The sequence below is a fragment of the Plecotus auritus genome (genome assembly GCF_963455305.1).
Source record: "Plecotus auritus genome assembly, chromosome: 8".
Lineage (NCBI taxonomy): Eukaryota > Metazoa > Chordata > Mammalia > Chiroptera > Vespertilionidae > Plecotus > Plecotus auritus.
Window position 1 is genome coordinate 167,980,459 of NC_137782.1, and position 24,622 is coordinate 168,005,080.

Consider the following 24,622-nt stretch of genomic DNA (forward strand, 5'->3'; position numbering starts at 1 on the left):
GTTCCATCTGTAAAGAGAAACACTGCAGACTGCCTGCGAGGCCAGGAAGCCGCAGGAGCCCTTGGTTCCCAGTCCGGGCTGCAGAGGGTGCCTGGAGGGGTGGGTGGGGAAGATACCATCTCTGGCCTCCAGGTTCAGGTCCGTAGGTCATTTGGCACCATTTCTCCTCCTCGCAGATTGCACGCAGGGCCAGGCGGCTCTTCCCGCCTCTCTCAAGGCCCTTTGCACTCCGCCCGCAGGCCTTCCATAGCCTTCTGCACTGAGGTGCCTGATGGGTGATGGAAACTCTGAGGCCCCGCTCAGGGAACCGCGAAGACCAGGACCTCAACGGGTGCCTCTTCAGCAGGCCGGAGGGGCTCACCTGGACACCAGGCTGTTTATTTTCCTTTTCAGCTCCGAGGATCAAGAGAGAGGGCACTGTCTTCCATAGAAAGATCTGAAAATGAAAACTCCTTTTTTTTTTTTTTCTTTCTCTCACTACCCCCCCCCCCCCCCGAGCTTCCAACTTGTTCAGTGCAGGCAGAACGCAAGCACCTGGGGGACCCTGCGCTGGGGAGGGAGGGCGTGGGGAGCCCACCTGCGGTCGGAGAAGTGCGGGAGGGATCCATCGGTTTAAGGCCCCATCACTCGGGATCCAGCACAGCGGCCCGAAGTGATCCCTCCGGGACCTGGGAGTCCGACACACCTGGAGGACGCTTCGTGTCCGCCCAGAGGGCGCTGCAGACTGGCGCCCACAGTCGCGGACCAACTATCGCCCTCCCGCCCCCTCCCGGACGGCGCCTCAGTGCCCTGGGCCGGGGCGGAAGGGGGTGAGCTCGGGTCCCCACCACCCGAGAGCAGCGGAGCTGAGACGCTGGAACCACACTGCCTGCAAGGCCCACGGCTCGGGAGACCCGCGAGGCTCTACCCCAGCGGTGCGGGAGGGGGCGGGGCCCGGCTCCGGGGGTGGGGCGGTCCAAGGGGCCGGGCTGGGTGGCTCAGGGGGCGGGGTCCGGGGGGTGGGGACTGGGGCTGGCCCGGAGACCTGGCGAGCTGGGGGTGGGGGTCTAGTTTTTTGCAACGGCTTAGGGCCTGTGGGTTTATTATAAGGCGGAGCTCGGCGGGAGAGGGGCGGGCGCGAGCCGAGCTGAGTCGGGAGGAATCCAGCAGAAGAGAGCGGACTGCAGCCGGCGGACCCGCACGCCTCGCCCCGGACAGCCGCACGCGGGGCATCGCCCGAGGGAGCCGAGCGCAGCGCACTCGGCGGTGCCGGCCCGAGCCCCGCGCAGTCCGCGCAGCCCCGACCCGCGCAGCCCGCCGCGCCCGCCGCCGGTCCGGGCAGCATGAGGCGCGCGACGCTCTGGCTCTCGCTGTGCGCGCTGGCGCTGCGCCTGCAGCCGGTCCTCCCGGTGAGTGCGGCCGCGGCCGGGCTGGGAGGCGGCGGGAAGCCGGGCTTGCAGACCCGCCGATGCCGGCGGCGGCACGTGGAGGGGGAGGGGAACCTTGGACTTAGCTTCTTCCCGCGCTAGCCCGGCGACGGTGAACCCCGAAACCCGGGCTCCCGCCCCAATCATCTCCGCCGTCGGTGGGCGCCGGGTGGGTTCCGCCGCTCCGGGTTCGGGGCTGGAGCGCCCCGCGGAACGCAGCCTGCTCCGGTCCCCCGCCCCCCCCACCCCGGTCCCCACGCTCAATTATGTAAAACAGGCTTCGGAGCCCGCCAGCCTGCGGCGGCACCCGGGGTCACCGGCTCCCAACCCGTCACCCCAGGCGCCGCGGTGGCCGGGCTGCCCACCGGTGACCCGGGAGGATGCAGTGACCGCGGCCACACGCCCCTCCCGCAGACCCTAATTCAAACCGGACCCGCCGAGACCGGGCGCCGGCCCCTTCGGCGGAGGCAAGTTCGGGCGCAGCGGAGCCCCGCGGGAGCAGGCGGGCGCGTTAGCCCAGGAGCGGGGGCCGGGCTGCGGGCCGCTTTCCGTTGGCCGTCGGCGGGGACCGGGCCGAGCTGGCAGCGGAGGTTCCAGGAAGTTGGCCCCAAAGCGCCGGAGGGCCGCGGGGACCAACTTCTGGGCCGAAGTTGTGCTGCCCGCGAGGGGCGCGCGCCCGCGCTGGGGACGGCGGGGTGGCGCACGGCTTCCAAGCGAGTGGACCCGGAACGGCCCTTCCCCTCCCCCGGCCCGGCTTTGTGCTGGAGCCGCGCGCTGGGAAGGCGGGTCCCTTGGCCCGCCCAGTGGAGCTGGGGGAAAGAGGGACGAATGTGGAGCCCGAGGCTGGGGAGGCCTCTGGGTAGGACTCCAGCATCCACCATGGACGAGGGGTGGGTCTCCTCTACAGGGGAGCCTGGCCGACAAAGAGTATCCCGAGGGTCCCCAGAAAGTGGTCTCCCGCCCTGGCCGCCGGCCGCTCACCCGCCTTCCCCAATGGGGGCGCTTTGTTCTCGGCCCCTGAAACCCTTTCCCGGGAACCGCCCCGCAGCGCCGGCCCTGACGTGGGCTGGGACCCCGGCCGCCGCCAGGTGTCAGCGCCGCCTGCCTTTGCCCACGGCCACCCCCAGCCCACACCGGGTGCCAGAGGTCCTCTCGGCGCCGGGTCGGCCATCCCTCCGGGATGCAGAGGGGAGGGGAGGTGCGGAGCGAGGGGCGCTTCCCCTTCCGGAAGTGGCCGCCTCTCGCCACCACATCTGGATGGCTCGACTTCCCGGCTCTGGCACCGGGAGGCACGTGGGCAGGGAAGGAGCATCGGCGGGGGTGGGCCCTTCACTTGTAACGTGGGATCTGGACTAGTCTCAGCCACGCTGCCCTCTGTAGGGTCCTACCCCTAGAGTCACAGCCCCCAGTTATTGAGAGCTTTGGGCATTTTACAGGGCCCGGTCCAGGTGAGGTGTTTTCCCAGCGGATTTGTGAAGTGCCCTCCTGCTTCCCAGGTGACTGTTGTGCTTGGGAGCGTTTGGAACTCCAGGCGAAGGTCCCTGATGCCTCTTGAATTACTGATGGGCTGGAGTGTGCGTGTGTGCATATGCGTATGCGTGTGCTTATGCGTGTGTGTGTGTGTGTGTGGTGGTGGTGGGGGGGGGGGTACCCTATTTGGGGAGCCATGGCGACAGATAGGATTTCTGAGCAGGGTCTTCAGTGCTGTCCTGGCTTTCAGGTTTAAGAATTTGACGTCTGTCCTCTCCTTGGCCCGCCTCTGTGGGCCTCAGCTTTGGTCCTGAATCATAGTGGCTATTCTGGAGAAAAGAGTGGAGGTGCTTGGCGTACCTCCCTTGCCCACCTGGCCTTACCTGGCTGCTCCACTGTCTCCAGGCCCCAGGTGGGCAGGGATGCTGAGGTGGGGTTCTCCACCTTTTTTTCAGCCAGAATGGGGGTGGAGGTGGTGGTGGCCTTGACTACCTTGGGCGAGGCTGGCGTGACTGTGCGCTTGGATCCCAGAGTGACCGTTAACAGGGAAGCAGATGGGATTTGAGATTCTCTGGGGACCCCGGTGCTGAGTTCTTGTGTGTGGGGAAGGGGCAGAGGCTGCAGGGTGGGGCATTTTTTTTTTTCTTGCCTAGAAACTGACACATTATGGAGACCCAGGGCTCAGGGGCTAGTTGAGTCTCAAGGGGGAAAGGAGGGAGGGAGGGAGGGGGGGGAGGCTCCTTAGATCTGAGGTGGTGGGAGGGCTTCCTGGTGGCGGTGGTTGAACTGAGACCTGAGACTGAAAGCCCTAAGCTTTGAGGTAAGCCTCTGGCTTGGAGCTTAGGTCTTTCTCTCTTTCTTTTTAAACTAAAGTTTAGTTTGTTTTCTCTTTCCCAGCCCTGCCCTCTGCCTCCCCCGGTGTGGGTAAAAGGGGGTATCTAAGGTGCCATGAAATGCCTTCGCCGAGCTCACCTCTCCCCGTTTCCTGAGAGAAAGGCAGCGGGGTTTGCCTAACATGGGAGACGATGTCCATAGGTCGCACAGATCTGTGTCTCAGGGTTCACTTTGGTCCCAGTGGGAAGCAGGTCAGGACTCCCCTGGGGCCTGGGGAGGTAGGGTGTGATGCCTGGGCACCTGACTTTGAATGGGCAAGGGGAGGCTGCTCAGAGCCACTCCCAAGAGCAGGGAACAGGTTTGTCTAAAAAGGTTTCTGTGGCCTTTTGTTTCTGCCAGGCAAGGAAAATGGCTTGTTCTGGAATAGTTATTTGCTGTTTTTCTCTCGTTCCCTCTTCTCTTTCTTGAAAGGCATAAAATTCCTTTTTGCCTTAATTATGGGGGCTAGTAGAGACATTTCCCCACGGCCGGGCCGAGTGGGTGGGGTGGGGGCGGTGCTAACTGCTTTCTGCCAGGCTCGCAGCCTTCCAGAGGTGATGTCACTCCTGGCTTCGGCTCCACAGCGAGGGTGGAGCCGGTGTAAGTCTCTACCTGTGGCTCATGGTGGGTTCCAATAAAACCTCATTAACACAGATCGGCTGGGAGGGGGTGGGAAGGGAGAGGGGCCTGGGAAGAATTAGTGAGAAGCTTGAATTTTGGAGTCTTTCATAGAGGAATCTTTTCTCTTGCAGCAGAATTTGGGGTTCTGACATCCCTTGGGACTGAAGTATACAGGGCTTTCTCAGGGAGCTAAGGATCCATGGTACCTTCAAAAGTATTCTTACTTTGAGCAGGGCTTTCTGAACTATTTATTTCCCTTCCTTTGCTAACAGAAGAAGGCTAACCGTAATGGACGCTCTGGATGCTAGGGTCCTCACTGTTGCCACTGTATCAGGTGATCTTACGTCTCCTGGGCTCCTGGAGCTCCGAAGAGTACGTGGCCCCTGTGCCCGGTGCCCCCAGGTTGCCACATTTTGTTCCCCAACTCCTCCATCTCTGTCTGGGAGCAGCCAAAAATGACATGGATGTGTTTCAGTGTAGTTAGCCACTCTTTCGTTCCGTTCTAATTGGCACTTTTCTCCATTCTAAGAAACGAGTGTGCTGTGTTAGAGTTAATTCTAAGACCAGAGTTTTCAGCTCGGAGTAAGGGTTTCACCTCTGAGTAATGTTCAAGATCTGTGACATGTGGACCTTGTGCCTTCAGGGACCTCCGCTGGGACCTCTGCCATGTTCCTGCTAGTGCCTATGACAGAGAGGCTGTCAAGGGAGTCTTTCTTTCTTTCTTTCTTTCTTTCTTTCTTTCTTTCTTTCTTTCTTTCTTTCATATATATATTGATTTTAGAGAGGAAGGGAGAGGGAGAGAGAGAGAAACATCAATGATGAGAGAGAATCATTGATCGGCTGCCTCCTGCACACCCTACTGGGAATCAAGCCCACAACCCGGGCACATGCCCTTGACTGGAATCGAACCCGGGACCCATCAGTCTGCAAGCCGATGTTCTATCCACTGAACCAAACCAGCTAGGGCTCAAGAGAGTTTCTTAGGGGCTCCCTGGTGAACAGCTAGGAATGACCTCTGGGTGGGAGCACCTAATGACCCCATGCTCCTTGACCTGGCTTGAGTTGTGACTTGCCAATGACAAGTAGCCTGGACCCAGCGAGGCTAACTGGCCGTAAGTCCTGATTGGCCAAGGCCTCGTTCTTAGCGTGGGTCCCGTCCCCCTCCGCTCGGCATGTTGATTTGGACTGGAGTGCGCCGTCTTTGCACACCTTACTGTTTGGCAGGCCACACGCAGCTGTGGGCTGAGCAGAGCCCCAGGACGGAGTCTCAACTCTGCCCCCAATTTACCACGTAATCTTGGGTGAGTCACTTCACTTCCAAATCTTGATGTCCCGTGAAAAGCGGGTAACATACCTGTTCTCCCTGTCCTCATTCTGTCATTTGCGTGTTCGTTTCATAATGAATCCGTGAAAGCGTTTGGTAATGAAAGTGCCCGAGGAAAGTTAGCTGTCGATATAGTTATCCTTAAATGAGTACCTGCCATAGAGTGCTCAGGGCTTTTCCAACCTTATTTCATCTTTACCCCAAACCTCTATACTCTCTGTCATTGCCCCCATTTTGTGGGTGAAGCCTGTAGAGCCGAGCCCCTCCAAGGGGCAGAACCAGGATTGTGTGTGTGTGTGTGTGTGTGTGTGTACACGTGAATGTGCATGGCATGAATAAATTGATGGGCTGTCAAGTCTTCCCCACGGAGCCCACTGAACCCTGCACAGCCCTCATGGGTATGTGCAGTTCCATCCCGAAGAACCACATGTGTGCGTGTTTTGAATGGAGGGGTCGTTGCAGTGGCCTGAACGGTGCTTTGGGCAATCCTGGGATTTAGGTAATTTACTGGGTTTGGGTTGGGTTCCTTTGATGGTCACTTAGGGACAGGCAAGAACTCTTCCCAGGAAGTTTAGGTCAGGAAACAGGGGGACCCGTGAGAGGCGGGTGGGAGTGTGCACCTGAGGCCCAGTGGGTTGGGGAGCATACAGTTCCCTTGTCCGGATGCTACCCTCAGGCTTGTCCCCTAGACAGCAGCCAGCCTGCACTGTCTTTCCTCTTGGGCATGAGGGTGGGGGCACATTTGCAGAATAAGCCTGAGAGCCTTGCACCATGGCTCAGCTGGGTTACCCGGATCCGGGGCTCCTGGCTCCTGTGCTGGCATCCCCCTCCCGCCCCCCTGCAATCCAGGTCCCGCGGCGGGAGCAGCCACACACACGAGGACTTGGCCGTTAAATGACGTCTAGCCCCAGAACCCTGGTCCTTTTACAGAACAAACTATTTCCTGATTTCCTCCTTCTCTTCAACAACCAATTTTGGAGTCTTGGGTTGAAAGTCCCCCTCCTCTCCCCCCCAGGGCCTGCCTACGTGTGTCTAGAGAGAAGGCACGGGATTAGGGAGTCTGGAAAGAGGGCTGTTGGCGCCAGCTCCTGCACCTGGAACAGGCTCAGCGCCCTGTCATTTCCCTCCAGCTGATCCAGCAGGGGCTGGGCTCCGGGCGGAGTGCGCACCCTGGAACCTCTCGGAGTGGCCTTGCGCGCCCTGAGTGCCGAGGGAAGGGAGGGCAGGCGTGTAGCTGTCCCTTGACGCAGGAGGCTCCTTTGGGGCGCAGGCTGTAGAGCTTGAGGTCGCAGAAGCAAGACCCGGCGCTCGGGGTCACTTAAGCAACTGTACCTTCCAGCTCTGAGGGACAAGGGAGCCTTTCTCCCCTTAGCCCCAGGAAGGGCTAGCTGTGTCTGCGATGTTACCGCCTCCTCCTGTCCTCAGGAAGCTCCGCTGGGTGGGGAGTTGGCACTGAAAGGTCTGCTGCGTTCCCAGGCCCGAGCCAGGGGCACCGAATCCGCTCCTCTGGGCTCGGTGCTGTGGGGTCCAGAGCCAGGGTGGTGTGGGGGGCCTCGGCTTCCTCTGGAAGGTGGCCTGCTGCCTGTCAGGCTGTGCAGGTTTGGGGACCGAAAGTGTTTGGACACAGGCTCTCGGAGGAAGAAGAGAGCTGTCAGCAGGCGCGGGCTTGGGACCATCGGGTCCGGAGAGGGGAGGCTGGCGGCAGGACCTGCTCCTGGACTCGGTTGTCTGCCCAGTCATGCTTCCTGTTGACCCGGGAACTCCTAGGCTTTCAGAGGCCCCCCTCCTGCCTCGGGGACCCCGTGGGGATCTCTCCTCCGGGTGTTTATGGCTCTGTGGGCTGCCTAATTATATGTAGAGGCTGCTCTTCCGCTGGCCTTCAGCCCTGGGAAAAACGCTTCCCAGTGACTCACCTGGGGGTTGCAGCCCCACAGGGCCCTCGTGTGTGTGTGTGTGTGTGTGTGTGTGTGTGTGTGTGTGTGTGTTTGTGTGTGTGTGCACGCAGGGGTGGGGTGGTGGGTCCGGCCCGCAGCACGGGTTGCAGCGATGGCTGGGCTTTGCCTGGACAGTCCTGACTCGGTTTCCCCCCAGGCTCTCCTGATGATAGGCTGCAGTCCAGAGCTTTTCGGGAAACCTGGTTGTCACCTACCTGCCCGCAACTTCCTTCTCAGAAGCCAGGAGGCTGTCTTCCTCGCTCCCTCCCTTTCTGGCCGTCTTTTCCCTTTAGAGCTGCGGCTCTGACACTCCTCCATCCCTGGCCGTAGGAGTCGGCGGCATTATTCCCACCGAAAAGGGCAGCCGGGGCTCCTGGCCGTCCTAGTCCCAGGTTGGCCCTGACCATGTGCCTCAGTTCCCCCACCTGCTCAAGGGGCCTCCCTTCCCTTCGTCAGCTCTGACAGCCTGTGGCTGCAGAGAGACCTTGTTCTGGGAAGGGGGAGGTGGCCCTGGGGGGCTGGGGTGGGCCCAGCAGCCTCCACCAGTCTTCTGCCTGGGGAGCACCAGCTGCCTGAGGGGCGTCTGTGGGGCGCAGTGAGGGCAAGCTGCGTGGAAGAGGTGAACTTGGAGCTCAGTGTGGGAACCTCGGGTGGACGAGGCCCTGGGCGAGGTCAGGCTGGGGGTGGGGGTCAGGGAGTATTATCTGCACATACCCAGGCGCCCTGGCCGCCTGCCCCAGGGCCACTCATTAGCAGGAACGGAAGCCATGGTGGGCAGGTTGGGGCAGTGGGGAAGGCAGGTCTGTTTATCGCTCCGCTCATCAGCTGAGTCATGGTGCCAGGCCCACGGGCCTTTTGCAGAGACTCACCCCGCCAGCCTTGACCATGAGCCCATTGTGTGCTGGCCATGGGGTGGGGGCACCACAGGAAGGCAGACAAGGGCTCGGGGGCCTGGCTTCCAGCCCCGGCCCTCTTTACTGTGCATGGGCCTCAGTGAGCCCGTCTGTGAAATGGGGAGAGGGGGCTGAGAGGCGGAGGTGAGGTCATGCATTGAGTGTTCGTAAGTCTCGTGGCTATGCGACAGGACTGGGGGTATCTGGGCAAAGCCTGCCTCTGCTCCTGCTGTCCCGGAGAGTTCCGTCTCGAGCATGGGGGTCGTGAGCCCTACCTGGTCTGACCAGATCTAAAGCCCTGGGCAGGCCCTAGCCGGTTTGGCTCGGTGGATAGAGCGTCGGCCTGCGGACTGAAGGGTCCCAGGTTCCATTCTGGTCAAGGGCATGTACCTTGGTTGCGGTCACATCCCCAGTAGGGGGTATGCAGGAGGCAGCTGATTGGTGTTTCTCTCTCATCGATGTTTCTAACTCTCTATCCCTCTCCCTTCTTCTCTGTTAAAAAAAATCAATAAAATATATTTTAAAAAAAATAAATAAAAGCCCTGGGCAGATGTGGAGGGGTCCTTGCCTGGTCCAGGGGTGCATGTAAGAGAGGGTGGCTATTATAGGGACCAGACAGGAGCGTCAGTCTGGCCAGCCCTGCTCTGGGACCACACGGGTGCCATTGATCTCCAGAGGTGTGGTGGAGAACTGTCCCCCCGACAGTGATGTTGAATTCACCACCTTTCCTACTGAGCAGACCGGGTTCTGGGACCTGGCCAGCGTGGATGGGACATGGGACATGGGAAGGGAGGCCGAGGGGAGCTGGGCCACCACAGCATCTAGCTGTGCTGGGCACCAGGAGGCCTCGGGGGCTGGAGGACCTGGACTTCTGTTTCCACGCCCTGGCACCCCATGGCCGCGGAAGCCCGGGGCCTCACCTGACGCGTTCGGGGACTTGGCTGTATCAGTGCCACGGTGGGTGCACAGGGCGGCACTGGCTCTTCCCTCCCGTAGCTTCTCGGCCTCCCTGCTGCCCCGGAAACTGCTCGGGGCCTTGGTGTCCCGTCTCCAGGGAGTGCCCTGGACGGATGTGTGGTCAGGTTTGGGCTCGCGGGGCCCCAGGCTGCGGGCGTTTGAGGAGCCTCTGACATCACTTCAGAGAGAACCACTGGGGTGCGGTGCTGCCGTCCCTGGTGACCGCATCGCCTCCGGATGGGGCATGGGGAGGGTCTGGGCAGCCAGACCTGCTGGGCCGTGGGCCAGGGTGAGATCTTCGGCACTGCCCCACCTCCCCTTTCCATCCCCCATAGGCACTCTGGGGGGACGGGGGCTCAGGGTGCAGTTTTCCTGGGATAGGCCTGGTTATAAAGTCCTGGGAAGGCTTAAGCCAGGAAGCCAGCCCGAGGTCTTGCAGCACTGGCTGAGGCGTTCTGGGCTCCGGGAATTCTGTGGGGAGCAGAGAGCCCCCTCATGCCCTTTCCCTCTGCCCCCTGTGTGGAATAGGAACCTTCTGCTAGACCCCCATCTAGGGTCTGCCTCCCTCTGGGGTAGGGACTGGGGTCCTGAAGCCTTGGGGCTAGGCAGGCAGGATGGGACCCAGAACTGGCTGGCTAGTCTGCCTTGATTAGTCCCACCTGGGGCTGGAGCAGAGTGAGGTGCTGGGAGGGGGGTGGGGGGAAGGCTGGGGAGAGCACAGAGCATGGAGTCTGGCCCACCCAGATCAATACCAGGCTCCCTCACTTCCTCCCTGTGTAATCAGGCATGTTTCTGCATCTGCCTCTAAGCCTCGGTTTCCTCATCTGTAAGCTGGGGTTTTTCACATTCTGTGTGACTCAGAGGGGCTTTTGAAAGTATTCAGTGAAATAACATACGTGGCATGATTTGTAGTCCCTTCCTGGGCTCAGAGGGGCAAGTCTGGGGGAGAGCTTTGGGGCTAACCCTACTTGGAGAGTCCCTGGAGAGAGCCCCCCACCCAGTGGCCATGACCTGAGCCTGTCGTTAGGCCGTGTGAATGGCCGCCTGGTCTTACCCCAGTGTGCTGACGTCACAGGGTCTGCAAACCTGGCTCTTGGCAGGCAGACTTTGCTCCCCTCTGTCTGACCTCTGCCAGGGGCCGGCTCCTGACCCGGGGAGGGGTGTGTGGGCTGGCAGGTGGTGGGAGGAGGCCCGCTGAACCCAGACAGCAGGGCACTTGGGTGAGGGGTCAGGCCTGCTGAGCAGCCCCCCCCACCCCCCGGCGGTGCAGGACAGTGGCTGGTGTCCAGAACTGCAGACTGAGGGCTTCCCCACCCTTCGGACCCCCTTCCTTCGGCACTTTTCTAGAAAATTCTGCCTTCTGTCACTCAGGCCAGAAAGTACCAGCTCCGCTCTGCCATGGGACCCCCTCAAGGACACTCAGCCCTTCCTGTGTGCCTGTCTGGGCTTCCAGCAGCCTCCGTGTGCTGACCGCTCTGAACTGCGCTTTATTCCAGAGGCAGGTCCCAGCCCAGCCCGTTACTGTTCGTGTGCGGGAGAGAAGCCAAGGACATCTGCGGCTCGGAGCTGGGGCAGAGGGAACTCACTCAGTCCTTTTTTTTGGGTACGGAGTTGGCGGGCGCACCTCTGACACAGGTTGGAAAATGTGCTCTTGGCTCCTCCAGCTTCCCTTTAGCCATCCTTTCCCATCCTCCACACTCCTGCTCACCCCCAGCACCCCAGTTCCAGAACAGCCCCCCCCCTCACGGAGCTGGTTTCCGCTCTCCTGCGGGTGACTGGCACCCCTTAGCCTTCCCAGCGGCATTTTTATATTAAAGGGGCTGCGATGGGGAGATCTGGGTGATAGAGCACGCCTCCCTCCTCCGTGCGCACAGCTGGAGCACTGCTGGCTGCAGGTGTGTCAAAAGCTGCACGTTTCTGCCTCCAGTGAAACCGAAGAACACTTTATTTAGCCAGCGCAGGGGGAGGCTGTCTCTACAAGCCCATGTGCCAGAGGTGACAGCCCCCCCCCGCCCCCGCCTCTGGAGGAGTCTAGAGATTAATCAGCTGGAGAGCAGTTTCAGGGGCCCTCACGGGGGGCCCTGGAGGATCCTGCACTGAGCTTCCGGCCTTAGCTGTCTGGTTAGGACAGCCAGCGCTGGGGAGGGACGAGGCTCTGGAGGCCTGGTGCTCCCTCTGTCCCTGTGGGTTACCATCACCGGGGTCACCTTGATTTGGGACATCTCCAGCAATCTGCCTGGGCCATAACCCGCTTTGGGAAGCTGAGATCAATGACTCCCAGTCACTGTGATCAAGAGCCCCCCATCCCCACATCCCCCGCCTTACTCTCCTGAGTGACCATGGTTGTGGTGTGCCACCCTCAGGGGCCCCTCGAGGGCAAGCCTTGACTCCCCAGACACAGACTTGGGACGAGGCGCTCCCTAGCCACCACTCAGCTAAGCACGTGGTACAGTGGGCAGCCGGCAGGGTCTTTCCCAGGTCAGCCCGTGAGCTGGGAGCAGGGTCCAGACGATAGCCAGGTTTTCCCGGAACGTGGGCTGGTCACTTTCCCCACCACGCCTTGTCTGGCTCCTGGGGCGCACCGGGCTGGGCCGGGCTGGGCGGCCTTGCTCAACACTGAGCGGAATCTTTCCGAGCGGCCCAGGTTCTGGCAGGCGGGGAAAAGCGGAGGAACTGGTCTTCCAGCCGCGGCCCTGCACGCAGCCCTCAGCTGGGCCTGTTCTCAGACAAGTCCCTTCATGAGGGCCGGAGGCAGCACCCTTCCTGTGGAGGGGGACTGGGGTGCTGGCGGCAGCTCTGACCTGGTTTGGGCATCAGGGCTGGCCCTGGCTGCCAGGATCCCCTCTCAACACATCCCTGGCCTCTCGGGGTGCCCCAAGTCAGCCACATGAGGCAGGGGAAAGGGCTCTGCGACCTTGGCCTTGGGTTTCCCATCTGTAAACCCTGGCATTCAGTGCCTTGAGAAACGTTACTGCAGAGAGGTCTCTAAAGCTAAGGATGGGTGCTGCCCTGCGCCCCTGCCCTGCCCTGGAACTCCCCAGAGCATCGAGGTCTGTCCAGGTGGCAGTGTGGGGACCGTGGAGGTGGGGTTGTGTGTGTGTGGGGGTAGGGGTCGGGTGCCCAGGAGGCCCCCCGTAAGACACTCCTCCCAGTGGAAATGCTCAGGGGGCTTTTGGGGGCCCTATGGAAGCGCTGTCTCAGGGTGAAGGTGGGAACCTGCCTGCTCCCCAGACCTCTCCCACCCGGGCCAGTCCCATCACCCCCTCTGCAGGCCCCAGCTTGACTTGGTTCTGGTGGAGAGACACCGAGCTGATAAATAACCGCCTGTCAGGCCAGAAATGCTGGTGCTGCCCTGAGGCACGGGGGGCCCTCCCTCCTGGGAGTGTGGGCAGGGGGCAGATTTAAGGGTCTGGAGGCCACAGCTGGGCATCTGTGCCTCAGTGGCCTTGATTGCCTCCTGGCAGCTCCCAAGTCAGGAAAGAAGCCTTGGGAGAGGAAGCGATTGACCCACTCCCATCGGGACGTCCTGGGCCCTGGGCCCTGGGCCTGTCCCTCCCTCTCCCACCTACCCCGGCATGGCTGTTTGTGACCAGCTGATCACCCACAGCTCTCTGGCCTCAAAGACAGGAATCGGGGCCTCTGCGCCCAGATGCCTGCCTGTCAGGGCCCTAGGGCAGTGTAGGGTTTTCCAGCCAAGGTCCAAAGCGAGGGAGAGAGCTGCTGGGGTCACCCAGCACGGCCGTAGAGAGCTGGGCCTCAGCCTGGGGCAGCCGCCTGGCTCTGGTCCTGTCCCAGAGGCCCTTGCTCCCCTTCCCAGCCCTCTTCACTGCCTGGAACACCTGAGGGGGGAAGGGGAGAAGAGAGGTGAGGAGGAGGAAGAGGAAGAGAAGAAAAGGTGGCCGTGTTCAGCCCAGCCCAGCAGGATGGAGGCCCAGCCTGGCATCAGGACCGAGGCTTCTTAGTTTCCTGCTTCTTGAGCTGCTGGGAATAGGGGTCCATGCCCCCCAGCTCCACGGTGAGGGCAGCTATGGCCAACAGACCCCTGAGCCCTCGTCCCCTGGGTGCTGCCGAGGCCGCCGCGCAACTGAGCCCCAGGCACTATGTTAGTGACTCGGGCTGAGGGGGTCTTATCCTCGCCCACCTGCCTGGGGGTTTCAAGGCCTGGCCCTGGCGTCCCCTGTAGGGTGGCTCTCTGTGGCCCAGCCTCTGCAGCCCCCTTTTCTGGAAGCCTCCTGGTGTGGGGTGCCTGGCTCTGGGCCCTGGGAGATCACCAGGACCTGGCCATCTCTCACCCACCTTTCTCCCCAAAGCCCCTGGATGATGCTCCCATGAGTGTTGAATTTGAGGGCCTGTGCCATATCAGAGCCAGACCTCCTCACGCAGCATTGTAAGGCTGAAAAGCAACACGGCCGTATGGACTCGGTGGTGCTTTTGAAAGGGTCTGTGGTTTATCCGTCACCGAGTCAAGCAGCAGGTGACACGTTAGTGACTCAGGGTTTGGCTGGGAAACCGCAGGGCTTGGGACCCGATGGCTGCAGTTGGTAGATAGGGTGGTGTGGGGCTCGGGGAGCGGTCACCCCAGAGTTAGAAGCGCCTTACTTGAACCTCTGAGATGCCCACTTGGTGCCCTGCCTTGTGGCCCTGCCAAGGAGCTTTCATGCCCAAAGGTGCGCTGGAGGAGAACCCAGCCCCAGGGCCCCTCGGCTGGCCCGGGCAAGGCCTCCCCTTGGATGGAGGTCCCCCGGGAGGGTGGCCCTCTTTGTGGTTGGTGTGGGTGAGAACCGCCAGGACTTGGCTTGCAGCTGCCTCTCGAAGCTTCTTTGCCAGCCTTCTAGCCACAGACTCGCGACTTGCTCTTGGGAGCGGCTGGCAGCTGAGTGACGAAGACTCAGCCCTGGCCAGGCCTGACCCCGTGCTTGTCCATGCCATCCCCCTCCACCTCTGGAATTGGGGCTGGCACCTTTGTCCCCCCTGCCTCTGGGGCAGGGGCAGGGGCAGGGATTCTTACTCAACGACGCTCTCTGGAGCCAATGGCCGTGTTGAAAAGCTTAGGCAAGTTTCTCTTAAGACAGATGGGCCAGCCAGGCAGGTGCTTCCTGGGGCTGGGGAGGGGCAGAGACGGCAGGTGCGGAGAGCAGGTGCTCCGGAGACGGCAGCGTCGGACACGGCCTGCTTTCAGACCCTTTCCTGTCTCCACGACCCCCGACCCCACCGCAGCCAAACCTGGCCTCGCCCTCTCAGGCGGGTGGGCCTCCAAGGGTCTATGCCAGGGGTGGGCAAACTTTTTGACTCAAGGACCACAATGGGTTCTTAAACTGGACCGGAGGGCCGGAACAAAAGCTTGGATGGAGTGTTTGTATGAACTAATATAAATTCAAAGTAAAGGAGCGGAGGGGAGAGCAAGAGAACCGGATAGAACAGCCGGATCCGGCCCGCGGCCGTAGTTTGCCCAAGGCTGGTCTATGCTGAGGATGGGGAAGGAGCAACCTGGTCCATGCTTTGAGCAAACTGAGTATGTGGCGGTTCCGACCTTGATTTACCACAAGGGTCTGATTTTTGTATGAAAAGCTGAATTTCCTGGGATTTAGAGATGTGCAAGGGCCCCATGAAAGGTATGGCTGGCTTGCCTTTCTTCCCGTCCCAGGTAGGTTCCGAGCTGGGCCAGCCTGTCCCTGAGCAGCCCTAAGTCCTGGCCAAGTGGTCTCTTGGGAGGACCAGTGTCAGAGGCAGGGCCCCACACGGGGCTACATTCTCAGCACAGAGGCCTGCTGAGTGAAACCGAAGTCTCACCCCAGGCAGCTGGCAGCTGGCGATCCAAGTTCAAACTCAGCAGTTTCTGCTGATTTCCTCCCCGGGGAGCTGAGGCCATCCCAGGAGGCAGCATCAGGGGCAGGGGACTGAGGAGGCCACGTAGCCCTTCCCCACTTGGAGACCCAGCCCTGCAGGGAGAGGCTGCCCTGGGGCCTGGGAGCTGGTTTCAGTGGAGAAAGTGTTTGCCTAAGAGCTTGTTGTGTAAACAAGATCCACGGAGGGATAAGCTGAGCAGGGCTGAGGAGACAAATTGTTTTCAGGGATGGGGCAGATCCGAAGTCTTATCTAGTCAGGAGAGGCCCTCTTGGGAAATTGCGAACCTGTTGTGGCTTCTCTGTGTAGGTGAGAGGCTGCGCCTCCCTGGCATTTGCCTGGGTCTCGGGTGGTGCCTCCAAGGCTGGCAGGGTAGGGTGCCCAGGGTGTTGAGTTCTCTGCAGGCCTAGTTCCGACATCTGTGAACTAGGGCCTGGCCCACGGCTTCTGCGGGAAGACTCAGTCTCTTTACATCGTAGGGGAGGCTGGTCTGGGTGGAGCCCTGGCCCTGTCCCACATCCAGCTTCCTCTCCGAGGGAGGGAGTCGGGTTCTGGGCATTGGCTCATCCCCAGGGCCTTCTCAGGACAGCGGAGGGCCTGAGGGTGGGCAGAGGTCTTGGGCAAGGGTGAACAGGGTCTCAGTGGGTGGGTCCCCTGAATGCTTGCCCCCACCCCCAGCTGCCCAGTTGGGAGCAGTCTGCCCTGGGCCTGGATGGGAGTTTGTTGGGGTGGGGGGTCCTCACTCTGGACCTGCCTTGTGGGGACAGGCTTGGGGGAGGGGCTCTGCGGAGGCAGGACCAGTGTTTGAAGCCTCACTGGGGACAGTAGAGATGGGAGATGTGGTCGGGGGTGCAGGGGGCTGTCAGGGACGCTGTTCATTGTAGATGGGCCGTGACAGCTCAGGTCTTTCTGGGGCCAAAGCCCTTTTCTTGGGAGGGTGGGGGAGGAACAGTTTGGGTCTTTGAAAGGAAGTGCAGTGGTATTTCTAGCCCAGTGGTTTCTACACGTGTCTGAAGCTTCCCCTGATGGGAAGCCCCCGCCTGGTCCAGCTTCGCCCCAGGCAGCCTCAGGAGGCCGCATGGCTTGTCTGTCCCTCCCTGCTTGGCTCCACTCAAGAGTGAGGCCGTGTGGCTGTGTGGCTGTGGCCAGGACCTGGGGAGCAGGCCAGTTCGCTGGAGCCCAGCCTCCGGTGGTGGCTGCCTTCTGACAAACGTGCACAGAACCTCCTGTGAACCGGCGCCCTCCTGCCCCCTCTTCTCCTGAAACGCTACCCACCTCCAACTCACCTCTTCCCAGACAGGCCCCATGGCCCCCCTCCCCGAGCTGGGTTCCGGCAGCCATCATTGTTGGAGGGCGCCTACAGCCGGCCAGGCTCTGTTAGGTTCTTCATGGGCATAGCCTCATTGGATGTTTGCAGTAATCCTGGAATGGAGATAGGACTATCGCCCCATTTTACAGATGGGGAGACTGAGGCTGCAAGAGGGGTTAGTAATGTCCCCAGGGCCCACCCCGCCAGCAGTGGCAAAGGCCAAGGGTTCTCTAAACCTGACCTGTGCTGGTTTGCTTCTCTGCCCCTTTTTGGTTCTGGCTCTGATGCTGGGTCCTTTCAAAACAGACTGCATGACAGGGTTGTTTGGGTCAAAGTCTTGTTGCTGAACAGGACACATAGCTACCCTTCCTGCCAACTGGCTGCTGGCCCTCCCTTCCCCACCTGCTCTCCTGGAGCCCGCGTTACTGCACATGCCCACCTCCATCTGGCCTGCTCCCCAGTCCTGCTGTGGGGCCCCTGCTCAGGACCACTGACACCTACAGCCTCTGGGCCAAGCGGGCAGCATGCCTGGGACGGCTGTTCCCCCACAGGGCCCATTCCAGGTGCCTCTATAGAGCAGGGCCCCTCTAGATCAGCCTCACCTGTTCCCAAGAGGGACTCGATCCAGTCCTTCCTGTGGATGGGACAACAGGTCAGCTGTGGGAAGGAGCATCGTGGCCACACCTGCCTCGGCACAGACAACTCAGCCCGTGCCCTCTCTGCCCCCGCCCGCCACACGGGGCCCTCGGTGTCTGTATCCTGGTCCCCAGCACGCCTGGGGCTGCCTTTCTGGAGCCAGGGCATTGTGTCCTTGTTCCCGGGGGTCCCTGAAAGCCCTAGTCTTCGACCCCGAAGCTTCCTGACCAGTGGCCCCAAGAGCTGTTCTCAGTGTGGGCTGGGCTGATGGGATCCCTTGGGAGTCACAGCCCGAGTTCCAGGAACAGCATCTTCTGTCTGCTCTCTGAGGCTTGGGCTCTTTCACCAGACAGAGCTTCTTGGACCGAGGGCCTGATCCCCTCTCGTGTGCTTCTGCACCCCCAACACCTGACACAGGACTGTGTTGTCATAGCATTAGGAGGGGTGTGTGTGTGTGTGTGTGTGTGTGTGTGTGTGTGTTTGTGTGTGTGTGGGCGGGGCAAAGCCTGCCCAGCGCTGAGAGTCCTGAGCCACCCACCAAGGCTCCTTCCTGTGCTGTGTGTGAGCAGCTCTGGGCCTGGATGGGAGATGGTTGGGGTGGGGGGTCAGGCCTTGTGGGGACAGGCTAGGGGGGACGGGCTCAGCACCCTGGCAAGCCTCCACTCAGACTCTTTTCTGATCCCTTTCCAGCAAATTGTGGCTACAAATGTGCCCCCCGAAGATCAGGATGGCTCTGGCGACGACTCTGACAACTTCTCCGGCTCGGGTGCAGGTGAGTAGCAGGAGGCCCTCACGCCGAGACGGCAGCAGGCTGTGGGCTAGGACGGTGGCCAGGCAGCCCCCTGGCTGGGCCCGATTGGGGATGCCGGGGAAGAAGGATGGGGTTCGAGTTGCCAGGAGAAAACATGTATTGGCGAGGAGGGACTGTGGTGGGTTCTGCAGACAGACGTGGGCTCCTCCTCTCCTCTCTACTCACTGGGCAGCCTTCGGAAGCTTGTTTGACTTCTCTGAGCCTCTGTTTCCTTATCTGTAAAATGGGGAGAATATCTTGACTTCCTAAGGCTGTTGGGAACTAGCTGTGAGGCAGCACAGCCTGGTGGGGTGTGTATCTTTATAAAGGTTCCCCTGCCTCCCCACGTCCCCTCTCCCTGGGGAAATGAAGTCCCTGAGCTAGAGGGGGGTCAGGGAGGCCTCCCAGAGGAGGTGCTTTTGAGCTGGACCTCAGAAGAGAGCTGAGGCCATCCCTGGGGAAAGTGGCCTGGGCAGGGGCCCGGGGGCTGGGAGATAGGGCAGAGGCCTCTGCTCTGTGGGGGCTGGATCTTTCTGCGGCGAGAGCAGGTGTAACTGAGGGGCCTGCACGGGGACCCAGGGCCCTGAGGACACCCCCAGCCGGGGAGCGGGCTGCGGCCAGTGCGGGAAGGTGTCTTCCCAGGCGGACTTAGTGGCTCTTGGCTCCGAGACCAGGCCGTCCCGAGGCACAGGCAGCAGACAGAGGCAGCTCTTTTCCCTTCCCAGAGTCAAGTTCAGCTTCAGCTAGCTCGACGCCAGGAGCAGGGCTCCTCGGGAGGAAGAGCTGGCTGTGCTAGCCACGGCACTGGCCCCGCCCAGGGGTCCTCACAGCCTGAACTTGGCTGGTTTAGATGCTCTGCGGCCTCCCCCACCCCAACCCGCTCTGCTTTGGCTCTGCAGGCGCTCTGCAAGATTTCACCGTGTCACAGACGACCTCCTTCACCTGGAAGGACATGGGGCTCCTGACGGTCATGCCCACGGCTCCAGAGCCCACCGGCGCCGATACCGTGGCGGCCTCCACCTCCATCCTGCCCGCCGGAGCGGGAGACCAGGAGCGAGACACAGCGCTCCTGGCCAACCTGGAACCTGGCTTTCCCAACCGGGAAAAGACCACCCACCCACCCAGCGAGACCACACCACACCCAACCACCCACCGGGCATCGACAACCAGAGCCACCACTGCCCAGGCACCTGTCACCTTGCATCCCCTCAGGGACATGCAGCCTGACCACCATAAGACCTCAGCCCCCGAAGGCCTTGGCCCACTCGACCCTCACCCTGCCGACCCTCACACTACCGTCACGGAGGAGAGAGGTCCTTCGGTCACCGAGAGGACTGCTGAGGCTGGGACTGTCACCCAGTTCCCAAAAGGAGAGGGCTCTGGGGAGGAGGTGAGTGCCGGCCCCTGCGGGCTCTGTGCTTCCTGGGACGATGGGTGCCCAGTGGGCGTGGCGGCCCCTATTGACTGGCTGAGCGCGGGGCTTGGGGTGGGGACGGTGGTTGGTTGCCTGGCATACCCAAGCACCCTGTGCCCTGAGCACGTCCCATTCCCCACCATGAAGACAAGCTCATGAGGTCCCACCTTCCCTCGCCCCACAGCTGGACCCGGAGCGGGACAGACTAAAGCCGTGGTCGGCAAACTGCGGCTCGCGAGCTACATGCGGCTCTTTGGCCCCTTGAGTGTGGCTCTTCCACAAAATGCCACGGCCTGGGCAAGGCTATTTGGAAGAAGTGGCGTTCGAAGAAGTTTAAGTTTAAAAAATTTGGCTCTCCAAAGAAATTTCAATCGTCGTCCTGTTGATATTTGGCTCTGTGGACGAATGAGTTTGCCGACCACTGGCCTAAAGCAATGAGACCAGAGCGGAGAGCCCGCCCAGACCTCCAGGGCTCCCCAGGCTCGCCCAGGCCCCTGCTGCGGTGCGCCCTTCTACCAGGGGTTATGCTGGTCCGTCCGTCAGGGGTGTGGTGATTTTACACTAAAGCGAGCCTATTTATTTTCCTATTGTAACTTGTGCTTTATATCCATGCACATATCTCCGCCACAGTCCGGGGCGATGTGGTGGGAGGGGCCTGGCTTGGAGGTCCCAGAAGTTCGGGGTTGGGCGTTGTCTGAGTTGGTGGCAGCTGTCACCGGGGAAGCCTGATCTGCTGCTGGCTTTGGACACGGACCTGGATGCTGCCACCCAGCCTGATCCTGTCCCTGCCCTCCCGTAGGACTTCACCTTCGACATGTCCGTGGAGAGCGCCACTGGGTCTCCTGAGGAGCGAGAGGAGCCCAAGGAACCCTCAGTGGGTCGCGGGGCCACCGGGGCCTCACAGGGCCTCCTGGACAGGAAGGAAGTGCTGGGAGGTGAGTTTGCTCTCGGGTGGGTGGGATGGAGGGCAGATTGCTGCTTTTGGGGTACGGGACTGTCTTTAGCCTTGGTGTGGGGGCTGCCCCGAGGGGGAGGGGGCTGCTGCTCACTTAGCCCAGGAGCAGTTGCGCTGAGCTGGCCTCCGTCCGCCTCCCCAGGGGTCATCGCCGGAGGCCTGGTGGGGCTCATCTGCGCCGTGTGCCTGGTGGGCTTCATGCTGTACCGGATGAAGAAGAAGGACGAGGGCAGCTACTCCTTGGAGGAGCCGAAACAAGCCAACGGCGGCGCCTACCAGAAACCCAGCAAGCAGGAGGAGTTCTACGCCTGACAGGAGCCGTCTCCCCTCCCTCTGCTGCGCGCTAGGCCCCCATTTGCCTCTTCCGTGAAGAACTGCAGGCCGGCCTCCCCGGCCACCGGGCCACCTCCCCACGCTCCCGGCCCCTCCGGCCCCTCCGGCCCCCTCCCCACGGAGTCCTGGGCAGGCTGGGGGCTCTCCTCTGCTTCTCTGACTTCCGCCTGGAGCCTGGGGCGCGAGGGCTTTCCGCATCTGACCTTTCCACCCCAGCCAGCACCTGGCATCTCACCGCCTGACTCAGTTTCCCCAACCCGGAACAGCTCTGGAGAGGGGGGCACCCCACTGCTGTGGACCTGGACGGCCCGCTGGGGCTGAGGGCTGGCGCTCCTGTCGCACTTACTGGGAGAGACCCACCGTCTTGGGGGCGTCATCGGCTGAGTGGCGGGGAGAGGAGTTCGGGGGTCCCTGCGAGCTCGCTTGGTTCTGTGGGGAGGGCTGACGTAGATATCAACTTGTTTTTGCACATGTTCTAGTTTCTTGGTTCCTAGCCCAGTAGACGTTATTACTTCTGATGTAAGTTAAGCTGATTTGGTTGCTCCCCCATCTTGCTTCCCTAATCTACCGTCAGGACGCAGCATCAGGGTTAAGAAGACTTTTTTTTTTAAAAAAAAAAACTAGGAGAACCAAATCTGGAAGCTGGCGTAGAGAGGCCGAGTGTATGTGTGGTCTCTGAGTTTGCCACTGACATGCGCAACGGGATAGGGATGTCTGGCCGGCCCCGTCGGGGGCTGGCCGGCCGCGGCTGCCGCGGGCAGTCACTTCTTTCGAGCAGCCGGCCCGTGCCCAGGAGCTCGGCCACGGGGAGGAGCCCACGAGAGAATCGCGTCCTGGAACCTCTGGCTGGGACCAGGGAGGACTGTGGGGTCCGAGGTGGCGGTGGGCCCGGGAATCTCCCGCGGACCCAGCTCTTTTCTTGGACACCATCTCTGGGGATGCTTTCTCCTGGGAGGTGACCAGAGGCATCCCGGGCACACCTGTCACCGAGCCCCTCCCGAGGACCAGGCTCACCTTCGATGAGCTCCTGCGGCCCTGGCCTGGCTGGGATCCGGAATGTTCCAAAGAGGGATAGTCTTTTGCTTTTGGCAAAACTCTACTTAATCCAATGGGTCTTTCCCTGTACAGTCGCTTCTCCCGGTGTAATAAACTGTCATGTAAGTAGTCACGTGGGCGCTGCTGCCTGTGCCTCTACTCTGCTGGCCAGCGGATGTGACCACCCTTTTCTGTAACCACGACGACGATGCTGGGAAACTTCAGGGCTCCGTGCCTTCGCCCCCACCCCCCACCCACCCCCCAGCCGCCCCAGGGTGGGATTCCGGGGCCAGAGTCGCTCTGGTTTTGTTGGTTTGTTTGCTAATACTCTGCTGGAGGTCGGTCGGTTCTGCCAAGGTCATGTCAGTTCTGACGCACATTTACGCGTAGCCAAGCTCAAAGCATCGTGGCCTCGGCGGTGAACGAAGCTACAGCGCCCCCGCCACAGCTTGACCCGAGGTCACGGCCACACAGGCCCGGAGCCAAGGCCGGCCTCGCAGACACCTGGGACGGGCCCCTCTCACACCTTTGCGGGAGCGGAGGCCCCCATGGGCTTCTGGGAACTCCTGTACTTGCTTATTGAATCTGACAGCCTTCCGGCTGCTCCGAGAGGGAGGGGTGACTCAGAGAGACGCCCCGCTGCCCCAGGAGGGGCGCCTGTGCCCTGTGTTCAGTGCTGGGACTTTCTGCCCTGGAATGTGTGAGTGGACGTGGCTCGGGGGTGGGGAAGGGGTCTGCGACCGAGCTCCTCTCTGCTGGTCCCTGGGACAGCGCCGAGCCTGTGGCTGGGCCCGTTCATGTAACTCGAATAAACGGTACTTGTCATTCTGGGCTGCCGTGTGGTCGTGTGTCTTCTTGGGCTGGCGATGGACGTCCTTCCCGGTCACCTTCTGGGAGGTGTAGCCTGGCTCTGGGCTGTGCGCTGGGCTTGGTGAAGAAGCACCAGTCCCTTCTGCTCCCGCTGCGCAGCCCTCACCGTCTTCCCTCCCAGGGCTCTCCGCCTTACTCTCCTTCTAGAGCATTCCCTCCCACAGGACACAACGCTCCCTATGACTCAAGTGTGCTGGCCCCTCTGCCTGCTCATTGTCCTGGGACCCCCGATGAGAACGCACCAGCAGACGGTCTGAAGGGCCAAAGGCCTAGGAATACTGCCTGCACACAATGTGCGGCCCTCCGGCCTGACGTGGCAGTGGGAATTGGGGGCCTTGAAAAGGCTCAGCATCGCAGGAGCCCCATGTTCTCAGGGCACCCGGCGGCCCAGCCTGACCCAGAGTCTCCTGTAGGCTGTGGACGCTCACCCAGCCCCTCGGCTGCCCCTCATGGCAGATCTCCCTGCAGCCTGGCCCTGGGTGCAGGCCTGCCCCTGACGCCAGACCCCAGGTGTGTCCTAGGGACGAGGGAGGGAACATTCCTGGGGCCTGTGCCTGTGGGTGGGGCAGGGACGGCAGGCTCTGGGCGGCTTTACAGCATGGAGGTTGCCACCCTCCTGACACGGCTCCTAAGGTCTGGGGGCTGGGACCATCCTCAGATCATTCAAACACGGACGGTACCAAGGGCAAGCTTTCTGCCCGTCCCTGGGCTGGTAGTGAGGGCACAGCTGTGGGAGAGGCCACCTGGACTTAATGTTTTTACTGAACATCCTGTGGGCCAGACACCGCTAGACAGGGCACCCGGCTTATTCCGTTCCCCCCTGAAAACTAACCGGGCGGAGGTGGCGCTGCGGTTAATGGTCCTCACTCTGCAGACAAAAGCTGACAGCAAGGTATGCAGGTGAGCGGTGGAGCTGGGATTTGGACGGGCCTGGGTCCTGAGGCCCCATGGGCTGTGCACACATAGAAGGTGGCAGTAGAATGGGGGCGGGGGGAGGGTTCCCCTCCCACCAACAAGTTTTCAAGACCCCAGCCTTCTGGGCCACCTGCTCCTGTCACACCCCAATGGGTTAAACTGCCCAATGCCACCCCCTCTCTCTGCTGAATCCTCGGGCTCCCTGCTCCTCCTTGGTCACGCCTCTGTCCCTTCCCCAGGGCGCTGCTCTGCTCAGATGGGTGGTGCCATCACAGGCTTTACTGAATGTTGGAGGCTAACCGTAAAGAAGCTCACGTGTGAAGGGATTTAAACACCACCTTCAAGTCCCTGGGGTACCCTGGCCTCAGGAATTTCTCTCTGCCCAACTCTCAGGCCTTAGCTTGCTGCCCCCCTCCCCACGACCTTGACCCCTTCTCTCCTCTTCTGCTTTCCTGGCTCCCTCCTCACCATGCCTGCAACTGAGCACCATTTCAAGTCCCCTCACCTTTGGGTCACGTCCACGTGACGTGGGTGTGTGTGTTCCACAGCGTATAGGGATGAGGGACTCACTGGATTTCCCACTAAAAGTTTGTTCATTTCAATTATTTCCTAAACGAATGAGCCATTTTCTCTGTATGCTTTCTTACTTTGTGGCCATTCTGCCTGAAATTGCATTCTGCCTGGCTTGTCTCTGGGGCTTTTCGCCGGATAGCGCTGGGTTTTCACATCCAAAGCAAAGATGCTCAGCCTGCTGGCCGGGCGATGGCGGTCCGGGGGAGACCGGAGGGTGAGAGCAGTTCCAGTGATAGGGTCCCTGTGGGCTGGCGGCGTCTGGGTCACGGACGTGGTGCTTCTGCTGGGTCTTGAAGGGCATTCCAATTGGCCTCCCAAGCGAGGGCGAGAAGGTATTCCAGGCAGAGGGCCCAGCTTGGGCAAAAACAGGGGCTTCGTGCTGATGTGGACTGAAAGCAGGTGTGGGAAGAGATGAGGCTGAACGTGGTGAGAAGGCGGCAGGCCATTCTCCTGGAACCTCTGAGAGCCTC

The 24,622-nt window shown here is 61.3% G+C and overlaps 1 protein-coding gene across 1 annotated transcript; it reads left to right on the forward strand.

Moving 5' to 3' along the window:
• The first annotated feature begins 1,081 nt into the window (after positions 1-1,081).
• Positions 1,082-22,627, forward strand: SDC1 (syndecan 1). Its single transcript, XM_080684586.1, has 5 exons — positions 1,082-1,388; positions 17,958-18,039; positions 18,957-19,447; positions 20,271-20,406; positions 20,569-22,627. Exons 1-5 carry the CDS (start codon positions 1,323-1,325, stop codon positions 20,736-20,738), a joined length of 945 nt encoding a protein of 314 aa, XP_080540712.1. The 5' UTR covers positions 1,082-1,322; the 3' UTR covers positions 20,739-22,627.
• The last annotated feature ends 1,995 nt before the right edge of the window (positions 22,628-24,622 follow it).

Excerpts from the sequence above, each read along its gene's own strand:
- SDC1 (XM_080684586.1), top strand. The coding sequence starts at position 1,323 with ATGAGGCGCGCGACGCTCTGGCTCTCGCTGTGCGCGCTGGCGCTGCGC. Across the intron at positions 18,040-18,956 it reads CTTCTCCGGCTCGGGTGCAG|GCGCTCTGCAAGATTTCACC; the intron begins GTGAGTAGCAGG and ends TTGGCTCTGCAG. Across the intron at positions 19,448-20,270 it reads GAGAGGGCTCTGGGGAGGAG|GACTTCACCTTCGACATGTC; the intron begins GTGAGTGCCGGC and ends GCCCTCCCGTAG.